Raw genomic sequence first — 14411 nt, 5'->3', positions numbered from 1 at the left:
AAACAAAAACAAAAACAAAAAAACCAACCAACCAACCAACCAAACAAACAAACAAAGTGCCTAATACCCAAGATACAGTCCACAGAACTCAAAAACCGTAACAAGCTGAAGGGCCCAAGTGAGGACACCTCAGTCCCACTTGGGAGGGAGAAGAAAGCAACAACAAGGGGTGGGGAGGGACCTGGGAGGTGAGAGACTCTCAGGACTCAGAGAGAGGGACCTTAGATGAAATGCCCTACATTGGGGAGAAAGAACTTGTAGAGCCTACCTCTAGCGGAAAGACAAAGCATCAAAGTGGGGTCCAGCTCAAGGGGAGGCCCCAAGGCCTGACACTATTACAAGCAGCTGAAAGAGTCAGATGCAGATATTTGTACCCAACCAATGGACAGAAGTTTCTGACCCCTGTGGTTGAATTAGGAAACAGCTGGAAGAAGCTGAGGAGGAGGGCAACCCTGTAGGTGGACCAGCAGTCTCAAACAATCTGGAACCCTAAGATCTCTCAAACACTGGAACACTGACCAGGCAGCATACACCAGCTGATATGAGACCCTCAAACACATATACAGCAGAGGACTGCTGGGTTTAGTCAGAGATGATGCACCTAACCCTCAAGAGACTGGAGGCCATTGGGAGTTTAGAGGTCTGGTGGGATGTGGGTGGGGTGTGGGGACATCCCCATGGAGACAGGGTTGGCAGGAGGTATGGCATGTGGAATAGTCAGAGGGTGGACTAGGAGGGGAATAAAATCTGGAGTTTTAAACAAACAAACAAACAAACAAACAAACAAATGTCAGACCTTACTTCTGGGTTTTGAAAACCCACCAATCCCTGGGCTTGAAAAATCCACCAATCCCTGGGCTTGTCCATAACTCTAGACTTGAAATTCCACCAATTTCCATCTTGTAAATCTCTATCATTGAATACTCTGCCCCATTCCCCAAACACTATATAAAGCCTGCCTCCAGCTAAGTTCCCTGCTGGTTCTTGCCTTAGCACAGGCAGCTACCCTGTTGTGTCTCCCCCAATAAATCTTGGGTATGAGCATTGTCGTGAAGCATGACTTTGTGCTATTCCTTGGCTCTCAACTGCCAGACTACTCTTCAGAGCTGTAATACATCTACTGAGGAAATCTTTCCCCTTAGAGCTGAAACTCTTATAGTACGTTCCCCTAGAACTGGAGGTAGGGTTAGTTTTGTAAGCTGTCTCATGTGGGTGTGAGGAACTGAACCCATGTCCTCTGCAAAGGTATCGAGTGCCATTGACCAATGAGAATATCTTCAGTCCCTTTTACAAGTTAGACAAGTCGTAAGAACTTTCTGAGAGAAACAAGAATCATGTGAATGTCAAAAATGAAACTGAACAATGCAGGGACAGATCTGATCAAAGTTAGAAAAAGTGCCACACATCCATAACCAGTAGGCCAGATACCGAGTTACACTTCCTGTTTACTAGGGAGTTACACTTCCTGTTTACTAGGGAGTTACACTTCCTGTTTACTAGGGAGTTACACTTCCTGTTTACTAGGGAGTTACACTTCCTGTTTACTAGGGAGTTACACTTCCTGTTTACTAGGGATTAAATATTCCAGACATAGAGATTACAAGTTACCTTGTACAATACTGTCTGGGAGAGACGCAAATGTTTGTCCCTTAGCTAAAACAGTCCAGTGGCTACAATCTAAGTATGGAGTTTAAATTAACCACTTTTGTAACTAATCCAAAAAGTTAAAGAATGCCCAAACACTTTGTTGAGAAACAAATACTCTCTGGAATATTTTTACTATTTGATTTGCCCATTGATAACAAATTGAATAATATATACTGTATTTTCATTTTGTATTTGTGTGGAATTTATAATTTTGTCTTTCTGAAAGCTCAAACACATCTTTTTTTTTTTTTAATTTCCAAAATGTTGCTTTATGGAAAATTAGCATAAGTATGTGAAAAAAAAATTGGTTAACTATTGCTAAGCACACTTTACCATCATCTGTCAAAGAGGAAACTGATAGGCATTTTGAAAATAAATGTATTATTTTCAGTTTTATGGGAAACTGACGATATTCAAATTTTATTTATGAAAAAATCCTCATAAGTTTTCTTTGAAAGCTTTGGCATTTATGGGTAATATTCTATTAACTTCCTGTAACCTGCTTTTGTGGTCTATTGAAAGCAACAGAATCGATCATCTATTAGATCAGCACACACGTTAAACCTGATCATTCTTGTGACTGGGATTATACAAGGAATTATTTTCAAGTTGCTTAACTATGAGATTTTCTCATACATGAAATTCTAGTTTGGCCCCATGTCTACCATGGCACACTAGTGCCTCTAGCATGATCATACAGGTTATATCCTGAATCTGCAAGGTCTCTCTCACTGTTGCTCTCACTTCTTCAGGTGCTCTTGACTTTTCTCCTCCCTTTCCAGTCAAACCCTTACCACTGCTGAGTTTCTACAAGGTGACAAATTTTTGCTTTCTGTTTCATAACTACTCAGATTGGGCACCTTTAATCCCAAAATATAAAATGTTCCAAAATCCAAATGGCATAAACATTCTAATGCCACACATTTAATATGGGACGAGTATAGTCAAAACATAGGTGCACCTATGTTTTCAGTAAAGTTCTGAACAAAACCTCCTTAAGTCCATCCCATTAAGGTATGAAACATAAATGTAATAGACTCTGTGGTCAGACTACCCATACTACTTACACATACAAATACATACTAAAATCTGAAGAATTCCAAATCTGAAGTGCTTCTGGTCCCAGTCACTTTGGGCAAGGGATAATCAACCTGTATTAATTTTGAGATTCTAGTATCATTTGAACTACTTAGTCTCAAAGGCAATGAATATTCTGAGGTACATACATATATGTATTTGCAAATTCAGTTTCCCCTACCATATTGATAGCCCTTCTCCATTCAAATATGGGAGAAGGCCAGAGTCTTACAAATATGTTAGGAATTTAGACCTGCCATGGCTTTCTGCCGATAACATGTAGACTCAGTCATTACAAAGACATCCATGGGGGCTTGTAGGGATGGTTTTAGTATTAACTGCACTTGTTGCTCTTGCAGAGGACAGATGTTTCATTCCCAGCATCTTACAACTGTCCTTAGCTCCAGTTCTAGGGGATTCAGTGCCCTCTTCTGGCCTCCACAGACCTCAGGCCTCCACAGATACACAACATACACATGCATAAATACATACATACATACATACATACATACATACATACATGTAGGCAAAACACACATATAATAAGGTATTAATAAATATTACAAACAAGCCATTCTTTTAGCATCTGGCATATCGTCTGCTCTAGGTTGTTGGAGTACCACCAAGAAGATAATGGGCAAAATCTTCTCTTGTTATAAACATAGAAACATAAGTCTTAATAAATATTACTTAAAGGTCATTTCTTACTGTAGAAAATAATAAATATAACATGGAGAAAAAGTCATAGATCACACTGAATAGATGAGGGATTCTAACATTCAATAGGATTGTCAGGGATGTTTTCAGTGAGGACAGGACTTTAGAGCATAAAAGAAAATGAGAGAGGATGAACATTGGGTGAAGTTGGCAAGCTCTTAGTATCCAGCTATTTTGTCAGGTACCAGCTTAGAATGCTGTTATGGATACACTTTGATGTTATTAACAACTATAATCAGGCAACTCTGAGTAAATCAGATGGTCTACTTTGGAACATGCCCTCTGGGTGTGAGGTAGCCAATTACACCCAAACAAATCAGAGCAATTATGATTACCGACACTGAGAGGACCTCTCCTGAGATGCCATTTTTTCTTTCCTGCAAGCCCACCCCTAGAGTGACATGTAACTCTGCCCTGGTTTCCTGTAATTCCAGCAAATTCTAGTTAGAGTATCAAGTAAACAGAACAGCTTTTTATCTTTCCAGCTTTCAGAAGATTGTCACTAATGCTTGGGTAGGATTTTTCAGGAATGCAGGGTTTTTTTTGAAGTCATTTTCCTGTAAGTAACCTCTTACTCATGCCTTTATGAGGGGGAAAAATCCTCACTGGTTCACTAAGCAGGACTTGAATGGCATATTTCCTTTAGTGTGTCACTAATGCCCCATGTGCCCTGAATGAATGTTTGCTCACATCTTCCCAGTAAAACTTATGCAATGATTTTATGAAGGTGAACCTTATCCAGCTAGATTTTAAAGACCTTAAGAACAGGGTTTAAGTCCTGGAGAATAGTGATTATGCCTCAAGACTGAAACATAGAAGTCTTCTTTAAATCTCCTTCCTACAGGCCTGCTGTGCAGTTGCAGACTCAAGGCCATATCTCCTCTTAACTGAATTTCCCAGCTGCCCTATAGATATATTGGCAGACACGGGTAGAAAACATCATTCCTTCTTCCTCATCTATCAGGATTCCTGCAGGTTCTGTTTCTCCAGAAAGCCTACACAAAACAGGGAGGAAGCAATCGGAGCATCCACAGAAGATGACTGAAAGAATGAGAACAGGTCTGGGTAAAGACCTTGGAGCAAGAAACACAAGGGACCATGAGAGCTGAGATGAACTGAGCAAGGGCCAGAGCTCAGTGGTAGCTCAGGTCATAAGGAGAGCAAACCAATCACACAGCACTCTACAGACCTTGAAGAACATTCCACTGTCACTGACATGGGGACTTTGACACGGTTTTGGCAAAGACTCGCTGGCTGTTGTGTTGCAGGCAGAATGGAAGGTGGAAGACTAGCTAAAAAGGTGGAACAATTACCTCAATGACTGAGGCCGAGATAAATGAACCAAAGCAGAAGAGGAAGAATGGTGACATCTGTCATCTTATGGAAATATTTCAAAAGTGGCAGCAAGCAGAGAGTGGTGGCTTGTGTCTATAGTCTCAGCACTCAAGAGGCGGAGACAGGAAGATTAGGTTACTCTTTGAGGTACCCTCGGCTATAGTGAGACCCTGTCTGAAAACATAAGTAGAGGTAACATTATTTCCTAAGGAAAAAAATGTTGCATGAAGCATGGGAAAAAAGAAAAAGTCAAATATGAGGCCAAGATTTTTTGGTTTGAGTAACAGAAAAAAATGGCACAACTCAGTCATACCTGGTCTAACCTGGTCACATGCCCACTTGACCTCTTCTTCCTGCATTGTCAAATGCATGGATCTGTTTCCTTGATCATAATGATCACCTTCCATGGGTTAAAAATAAAATTTATCACTTATAATGGGATCTCCCAAATACTATATAAGCTATATGGAGACCACTGGGTGTCTCAAAGGGAAGCCTTCTTGGTCATTTCTGATCCAACCCTTTGATACTCAGGCCAGGATTTGTAAAATGCATTCTCCGTAGACATGAGCTTGAGAACAAATCTGAGACTTTACTCTTTATCTTTAGCCATCTATAATATCAATCAAACTGTATGAGAAAAACATGCATGTGCAGACAGGCCTGTGGGTGAACAAATGCAATTTATAAGCAGGTAGCAGTAAGGATATATCTAGACCTCTCTCTGTATTCTTTTCTAGCCTTTGGCCTACAAGAAAGGCAACCAGCCTTCTAGACTGGTTCAATATGGGCCTAGCACTTCAGGTAAGACAGTTTAATCTCTAAGGTTTCCAGTAGCTTCAAACTTCCGGATTTCTATGCAGTGGATTGTACAAGGCACTCTCTCGAATGGTCCAGTGCCTGTATCAATGTCTAGAGGACAGCAGGAAGAAATTTCCTTTAAACTCTGCTCTGTGTGTGAATGTCATTCTCATTCTATAGCATCTCACACGGTCAGTCATGTGAAGATTGTCCCTCTAGAAATCTGCCTTGGCTAACCTGTGGTTCCTACCAGCCCTACTCTCCAATTTCTGTTGTCTTTCTCTTTTTCTTTCCAATATCTCAATCTGTTGTGTAGCATTAAATTTAGATAGGCAGAGTATTAGCACTCTGAAAGTATGATCATAAATATATTTTCCCTTGGCAGAAGTACAAAATGTAAGTATTGGAGCCAGTATGTGAAACACTCCCAGTGCTGGAGAAATTTGCTGTCATGGTTTAGGCGGACAGACATATTAGCATTCTGTAGCAAATGCTTGTGAGTGTGGATATACATGTCATATAAGAAGGAGATGGGAGAAGGACGGAGGGCAAGGAGGGGAGACAGAGAGAGAGAAGGGAAAGACGAGGGCAGGAAAGGTCATGCAGGGGAGAGGACGAGGGAAGGAGGGAGAAATAGAGGAAGGGAGGGAAAGAGAGATGTGGAATAAAGATGCTCTACCTAACAACTACTTAGGTTTTGTGCAGCAGAAGAGGATGTATGTGCTGAACAATCCACCGCAATGTCACTGTAATTTTACTATGAAGAATTAAAATTTTTATATCATTAAAATACATTAATCTGTCAGTTCACACCAAAGAATACTTGTGATGGCTAAGACATATCCAGGCAAATGCCTTAATTATTGGAAAAAAATTCAGCTTTTGTTTTAAATAGATTTCTGTCCTCAGAAACAGTGGTTATATAAGTAAAATAACTAAAATTCTAAAGGAAAATCCATTTTATCTGTCAGATTCTGTATTATACATTTCAAATTATATTTTAGACAGTCAATCATTCCATCAAATATTAGTTGGTACCACTATTTGCCAATGAGTGCACTGGGAATTTTGGAATTTATGTGATCTTTAAGGAAATTCTTCTCCATGAATGTATTTTTCTTGGTGCAGTATTAAAACTCTTCTAGATTTAGTTAGCAGTAAAAAAAGAAATCAGATTCTTTTAAACTACTAGAAAGGTTATCATTGAATTTAGACAACTCACATATTACATATGGAAACCCCAGGTTGATAGTGTCTCCATTTAGAAAATATGAATTCAGATATTTTGGGTTAAGACATTATTAACACAGAAAAGCAAAGTATTATTCATGGCGGGCATGTTGGCTGTTTCATTTTGGTGAGCACACATTCAAACAGGTGAAGACATGTCACAGCAGTTAGGATATGTAACGTACCTTTGCCATCTTCTCTGCCAACTGCAGGCGGCCGTCAAGTTCCCTTCTGATCTGGGCAGCCTGCTCGTCAGCATTATCCAGCTTAAAAAGAAAAGAAATGTACACATGTGGACAAATGGCAGCTCAGTGGCAAAAAAGCAAAGATTAAACAACTAAACAAGGGTCAGTAAGTTCCCCAGCTACCTCATCAGAAGTCTGCTTGATTCCACTATAGCCCAATCACCTTACTTTTCACTGGGTTTTAGTCACAAGAAAGTTAAATCAATGGCTCAATCTATTAAGAAATGCAATTATTATCATAAGTGTGTGACTAATGCATTGGCAACAAATCTAAAACAAATCCTTGTTTCCTTGAGGTTGCCATGACTCACTGTCAATCTCCTCCTTCCCATTCTCTTCTCAAGGTCAGCCCGGGGCACCTTCACATCAGTGAATTTCTTCTTTTGTTCTCTTTTAGATGACAAGATCTTGATTAATTTTTTTATTTTTTATTTTCTACTTTTAAAAGCACCTCTGCATTTTGTATCTGTACCAATGCTATACAATTAAAGTACTATTTGAAGGGCAGTTTCTCCCCTTTAAGTCTACAAGCATTGCTCATTCCAGTGACAACACTTCCGCTGCCAAGCAATCAATATTCACCTGTTTCTACAGGCAGGCGTTACCTTAGAGTTCCATTACATAGTTTTACATTTGAGGAAGGGAAAATAAAGAATGCAGCCCCTCTCTTTAAGAAATACCCCATTGATATGGAAAATTTTCATTTGTGAACTGAAACCATTCTTAACTTTTTCCTATGTGTCCTCATGCTTCCCAATTACTTAATCATAAGATGTTAAACTGATGATATTAAATGCTAAATTCCTCCTCACTTCGATCCATTCTCCTTTTCATCCTCACGATCAAGAAGCTAGACCAAAGAGTATAACAGTATTTTAGTAAAGATACTAAAAATATTTAATTATGCATGTTTGTTTCCGTGTGAATGTATCCCACAGGTGTGCACGTGTTCTTGGAGGCCAGAAGAGTAGGTTAGATCCCATAGAACTGAAGTTGTAGATGCTTGTGAGTGTTGATATTTATTTATTTATTTATTTATTTATTTATTTATTCCACAGGGGAAAATAGAATAAAAAGAGTATTTTTATCCAAAGGAGTCAGAGATTTCTCTCTCAGGACACTGTATCTTAAGAAGCCACAAAATTCTTCAATTTTCACCAAAATGGTACTTACATCATCAAAGATATATCTCTAGATTAAAAGTTTTATTTAATTTTAAAAGACCAGTTGTTCGGGTACTTCTGAATTTTAATGAAGTCCGTTCTGTAAGAGACATTTCACTACTTTAAAAACAAACATCAATGGCTTAGCTGCATTTGTCTGAAGATGTAGCCAAAGAAAAGGACTGCCACACTGACATTGCAAAGCTAACAGCAGAGACGAGGAACCCTAACACTCGTGACCACCACTGTCATTTTATGAATAATAAAAGAGCATATTCCTGAACATATGTACAAATAAATGCTGGAAACAGAGTGTAGTATAGGGAAATAGGTAAAAACGTAAGGTTTATCTGTTGAAGTTTGGTCTTTTGCTATGTATTGTAATGCTAACCACTAGCCCCAAAGTCCTGGTCGATGCCTATAACCCACTGCTGAAGAAGAGAAGCAGGAGGAGCTTTGGTTCCGGGGCCTGGGGTCTGAGGTAGGACCACCAGAGGGAAGAGAGAGAAGGTAGACTGAGGAGAAGACACCATGGGATAGATGAATCTTGGAATCATGGCCATGAAGGTTGGCCAGCTGGAGTAAGAGTGGCCCAGATGGAACATATCAAGTTATAATTTGGGGTTATTGATAAGAAAGTAGATATTCACAGCTTAGAGGGTAGATATCTGCTCAGCCCTAGTGCTTTAAAGATTTATCGTAAAGGTTTTGCATCTTTTATCTGGGAACTAAATGGTCCATGGCAGGGTAGAAATGCCCAGATGGGATTGGATATATAGTACAACACTCATCCCCTTTTAAAAAATCTCATAAAGAATTTAAGGAACAAATTATGTCAGTTTGGTTTTTTTTTAACATGTGAGACTCTTAGATTAATGTCCCATATTTTGTCTTATTATGAATACTTTTGTTTGCAGTATGCTTTATGATAAAATTTATATACTTTTCTCTCTCTCCTAACTCTTCACTTCTTTTTTGTTCTGAGAGAGGATTTCTATATGTTGACCAGAGTGGCTTCCAACTCATGAAGTAAAATGGTCCCCCTTCCCTATCTCTCTCATTAGGATTTCAGATGTGCACTATCGTGTCCAACATAGCCTAAAGTGGTACTTTTTCTGTTGAGAAAATTATAGATTTATAGACTAATGAGAAAAATGAAGGGAATCCAGTGTGCCTTTCTCCAGGATATGTAATACAATGCAACCCACCCATCTTATTCAGATTTCCTCAGGATAAAATGATTATACAGATTTGTAAATCTAGCACTACTGTAGAGTCACAGAACAGTTCTGGTCCCTCCAGGTATCCTGTTATAACCGCACCTTTCTTCTTCTCCCCAGCCCCCAGCTGGTTGGTTTTGATGATGATTAAACTCCCCTTTACACAATGCTCAAAAGTATATTTGGCTAAGGCAAAGATGATTTTTAAAAATTTACATAACAAAATTATTTATGTTCCCCAGAGAAAGTAATGCTGCTCAACACTGAAGAGCTTTGACCTTTGAGACCTCTGACTCTTTTGCAATGTGAAGGGCCTGAGTGTCCTGTGAACACTCATGCTCAAAACTAGCATCAGTGACTGAAGACTCAGAAGTGCAAATCTGTGGCTACAACATGCCATGGGACATCCAGCCTCACCTTCTGTCTGTCTACTTAAAAAGTCAACTATGTAAAGAAAATACACATTGAATATAATAAAGAGATGAATCTTATGTGTTAACTCCTTACTTTAAGCATTCATGCATAATTCCATGTCATATAGGTGGTGTATCACCTATCCAATTCCTAAGGCCCCCAATACAGGGGTCATCTTTGACCTCTCTTTCCTGAACAGCTGAAGCCCAGTCTACCTACAGATATATAGAGTAATATGTAGAGTTACACAGTTGAAGCCCAGGCAAGGCGACTTGAACTCTGAATGCTTCACCAGGTCTCTTTTTGCACACAAATTATATGTATATACATTTATACATGTATGTGCACACATATAACTCTTCAAGCCACATTAAACACATCTTATTTTGTTAATTCAGCTAAAAAGACGTCTAATTAAGAAATAATTAACGATTAGTATGAAGGGATAGCCCAGAGAGTAAAGTACTTATGTGAAGACATGAGTTCAGATCTCAGCACATTCGTGAAAATCCAGGTGTGGGATGTGGTGATATACATATTTAATCCTAGAATTGGGTGGGCAGAAACAAAGGTTGGCTGGGGAGGCACGTTAGCCAGTCAGCAAGCACCGGGAGTCAGTAAGAGACCACATCTCAAAAAGTAGGTAGAGGCTGACTGAATGTGAGAACTGGCATCAACCTCTGGCCTCTGCATGTACACACACATGTATATCACACATACAAGTACACACACACACACACACACACACACGTACACATAGAAACCCACCCTCAAAAAGGTAATCAAAGAAAATAATTCCTTTGTTCTATGAATACTCAGTGCAAACTAAATAAGAGATTTTGTGCACATACAAATGAAATAGGATGTTCAAGAGAAAGAAATATCTAAATACATAAATTACAGACGTGGGCACTGTCAGATGCGGATGAGATGGCAGTCCTATTGCTGAGTATACATCTGTTGACTCAGAGGGTTGATGTAGGATCCCAGACAAGTCTTCATTTCAGCAGTATACCCTCTACTGAATTTCACTTTCTCTAAGTTCATGGTTTCAATACTATAGGTGACAAAAGATTACTTACCTCACAGATGTCTTCCATGCCACCGGGGATAGGGCTTTTAGAGAGTGCCATTCAACCCTGACCATGACAGGTGCACAGGGGCACCTCTCACTTCAGCAATGCCTCTAATTTACATCACATTTTATGACTTCAAGTTTCAAAGAATTTCGCCGGCTTGACATATATTGTCAAGAAACGTACTTTGTTTTTCCTCACCTTCCTGGCTGTGAGGATACTATTTCCCCATTCAGAATTCTCTGAATTCTCATCTTGACCCTTTAGGATGTTGTCATCCTGTTTAAAGTTGTAAGTAGGATTTTGTAGACAAATCTGTTTTCCCTCACAGAACTGCTTGCATTTGATAGCTAACCTATGGTTCTTAAAGAGATGGCTTACGCAAAACTAGAGAAGAATCTATTTTATAGGTGCTTCTCTGGATGGAGAGATGCCTCTTGTCTTTTATGCTGAGAAGCTGTATAATCTTTGGAACCTAACCCACAAAAGTGGACTCCTTCCACTTCCAGACCATCAACATACCCTTCTAAATCCTTTCTAAGAGAGCGTCCAGGCCCAAGCTCTCCCTTATGCACGCTCACGGTCATGCTACATGCTTAAGTCCTTCAACTTTCTCAACACTGCGAAGCAAGCCAAGCTGTAGTTTTTTTCAGCTGTTACAAACTTACAGCATCATAGGCATTCACACTCTTAAATAATAACTTAAAAACTCAATAAAATTATATACGAAAATATAATTGCCACAGGAGACGTGAAAAGTATTAGAGGGTTTTTTCATTCTGCAATGAAAACTGTGTGAATAATGGGGTCAGCGAGCATCTGTGGATGTGAAATTACTAAAAGCACAGAACTTTGACATGTTGATCTCAAACCCTAAAGTGTTTTTGCTCAATTTCTCTCTTGTTCTGTGGAGAAGAAAAAGCTCCAGAGAAGAGAAATACTTCTGAGAAGTACTGGGTAGGACTAGAGAAGCCTGTGGATGTAAAAAACATTATCTTAAACACAAGAGTATCTTTTTAGAAAATTATTTTTAATTCTGGGTATGTGAATCTCTGTGGGTGTGTGAGTATGTGAGTGTTGGTGCCCACAGAGGCCCCTGGATTCTCTAGGGCTGGAGTAGCAGGTAGCTCACAGCCAGTCCACGTAGGCAGGGCCTGAGAGCTGAACTCAGGTCCCCTGCAAGAGCAGTAAGCATTCTTCAACAATAAACCATGTCCCCGGCCTAAGAAAAGTTCTATGTTCAGTATGAAGAGAACTCTACCAAGTTTCACCTAACAGATTCTTTACACAGCCTGTGGTAATGCCTTGTCCTTCTAATGCACTAAAAACTACCAACAAATTCTTGAATTCATTAAATCTAGTTACATATTAATACATTGTTCTAAAAGTGTCCCTTATGGCATTGTTTAGTAATGAGTTCTCTCTATCATTAAACCACTGTTGCTAACCAGGCTGACTGTCCTTATATTAATCTTGTTGACCACAAAAAGAAGATGAATAATTCTGGTTTTCTACAGTGACATCTTTGTATATGCTAAGCCTAGTATGCTCCTGCTCTTTCTGCTCACTGAAAAAAAAAATCTATTACATTTTTTTCTTTAAATATCCACTCCAATTATGGCATGTTTTTGCAATTATTTGTACCTCATTAATTTTCTTACCAGTTTGACAAATACAAAGTGACTACAATTTATACTGTAATATACATTTGATATTTCCCTTGAAGTTAATTCATAGTGGTATACTTCATAAAGTTTATCTATAAATCTGTTCATATATATTCCTAAGAAATAACTGATACAAGAAAAATGCTTCTCTAAATTCAATTTACCCAGGGCTTTGTAGTTTTATAACATTTACTTCTTACTAATGATGTCTAAGTACAAATGAATGTCTCTAAGATGTCTCAAAATACTGATCAAAAGATTTTTTTTATTATCAAATTATTTTACCTCACCTGTTAAGTCTTGGTCATTCCTCAAAACATAAATTATAAAAATAGAATCTCTCTACAGATGACTTATTTATGTTGCTGTGTGCCCATTGTCTCAGCTCTGATTTCTGTCTTGGTTGTTGGCTTCTGGGCTCTACTTCAGGGCCTGTTGCAAGTCACTTTTCAGTGAGGTATCATTGGTTACAGCACAGGGCTTCTCCATTTCTCAAGTTCCAGCTCTAGGAGTTGATATGAAGAAAAGTTCTTCATATGTCATCTTGATATGAATTCAAACTATAAACTAAACTCATCTTTAGCACTAACTCCTCAATGACCTTCTGTAGTTTCATATGAATTTTACTACTTACTATTGATCATACAGACATCTCAAAATGTGAGAGAGAAAGCCACAGGGGTTAGAAGAGGAAGTGGATAGATGAGAATAAAAACTAAGTTAGGGAGAATGATACCCCAACACCTTAGCCTAGGATTTAGACCTGCACATGCTTTGTACCAATCCATCACGCTAACTTCTTGTACAGTTGTGTTATCTATACAAATTGATCCATTTTTTAAGCAAACATGCACATTCACACATTTCCAAACAATGTGCTTTGTTGGGCCAACTTCTCCTACGGCGATGCTCTTCTCCCAAATTTTAGTTTTACTGACAAGTTTCCAACTCATCTGAGAAAACCATCTAAACTAAGTATTTATCAACCCTAATATACCATTCAGAGATCTTCTCTTCCCAATGGACTTGCACTTCTTCGGTATTTAGGATCCCTTTCTCCATATGCAGTACACATGGCTTTGTTTTATATTTACCTCATCCTACTGAAAGGAATGAAATGCATCCATCATTAATGCTGGGATTCAGGCAACTCAATTTTAATGCAAATACAACGAATAATTCCACTTGTATTTGGAAGTTTCCTAGACTCTAATATCTTCTTCATACTGACTCATTTTGCATGAAGCAAACCCCATAAGAACAAAACTAAAAGTCTTTTCTTTGCCTTTTTGATACTAAAAATTAGGTATCAAAATAAGCATCTTTTAATAATTTCATACAACACAAGAACATAAGGAAATGAAGTTATTACCTGGCTCTTGAGAGCCATGTGTTCCCTGTATGATGTTATCTATGAAAGGACCAGATAACATCCTGTCTGCTACATACAAACCTTTAAAAGAATTCCCTTATATCTACCTCTTAAATTATGCATTAAAATCTGACTCAGAAATAGCAGTTCTGCCACAGATCCTGTAGAACAGTTCTAAAAATCTTAAAAATTCATTTCCCAAACCACACTTTCCTTTGAATACGTAAAACAGGGAAAAGATGAATGAGTTAATTAGATATAAAATTACCCTATGTGAACTGAACTAAACTATATTAAATAATGGATCAAAATGTTCAAAGGCAAAAACATAAGAAATCTAATCTCAAATATTAAAGCCATGGGAGTTCTGTAGCCTGAAGGATATATATATACACCCATTCTACAGGTATACATGTATGTGTGTACACATACCTACACACATATACC

General features: G+C 38.5%; 1 protein-coding gene across 9 annotated transcripts in view; it reads right to left on the bottom strand.

Annotated features, from left to right (window-relative positions):
* The window catches only part of Cadps2 (calcium dependent secretion activator 2), a 499527-nt gene that overhangs the window by 281429 nt on the left and 203687 nt on the right, over positions 1-14411 (bottom strand). For all 9 annotated transcript variants that reach the window (XM_076913647.1, XM_076913648.1, XM_076913651.1 and 6 more), the window contains exon 4: positions 6993-7073. In XM_076913647.1, coding sequence (XP_076769762.1) covers positions 6993-7073 — 81 coding nt within the window. The remainder of the gene's footprint in view (positions 1-6992; positions 7074-14411) is intronic.

This window comes from Arvicanthis niloticus, chromosome 15 (assembly GCF_011762505.2).
Source record: "Arvicanthis niloticus isolate mArvNil1 chromosome 15, mArvNil1.pat.X, whole genome shotgun sequence".
In the NCBI taxonomy this organism is placed as follows: Eukaryota; Metazoa; Chordata; class Mammalia; order Rodentia; family Muridae; genus Arvicanthis; species Arvicanthis niloticus.
This window is presented reverse-complemented; position numbering and strand designations above follow the sequence as displayed.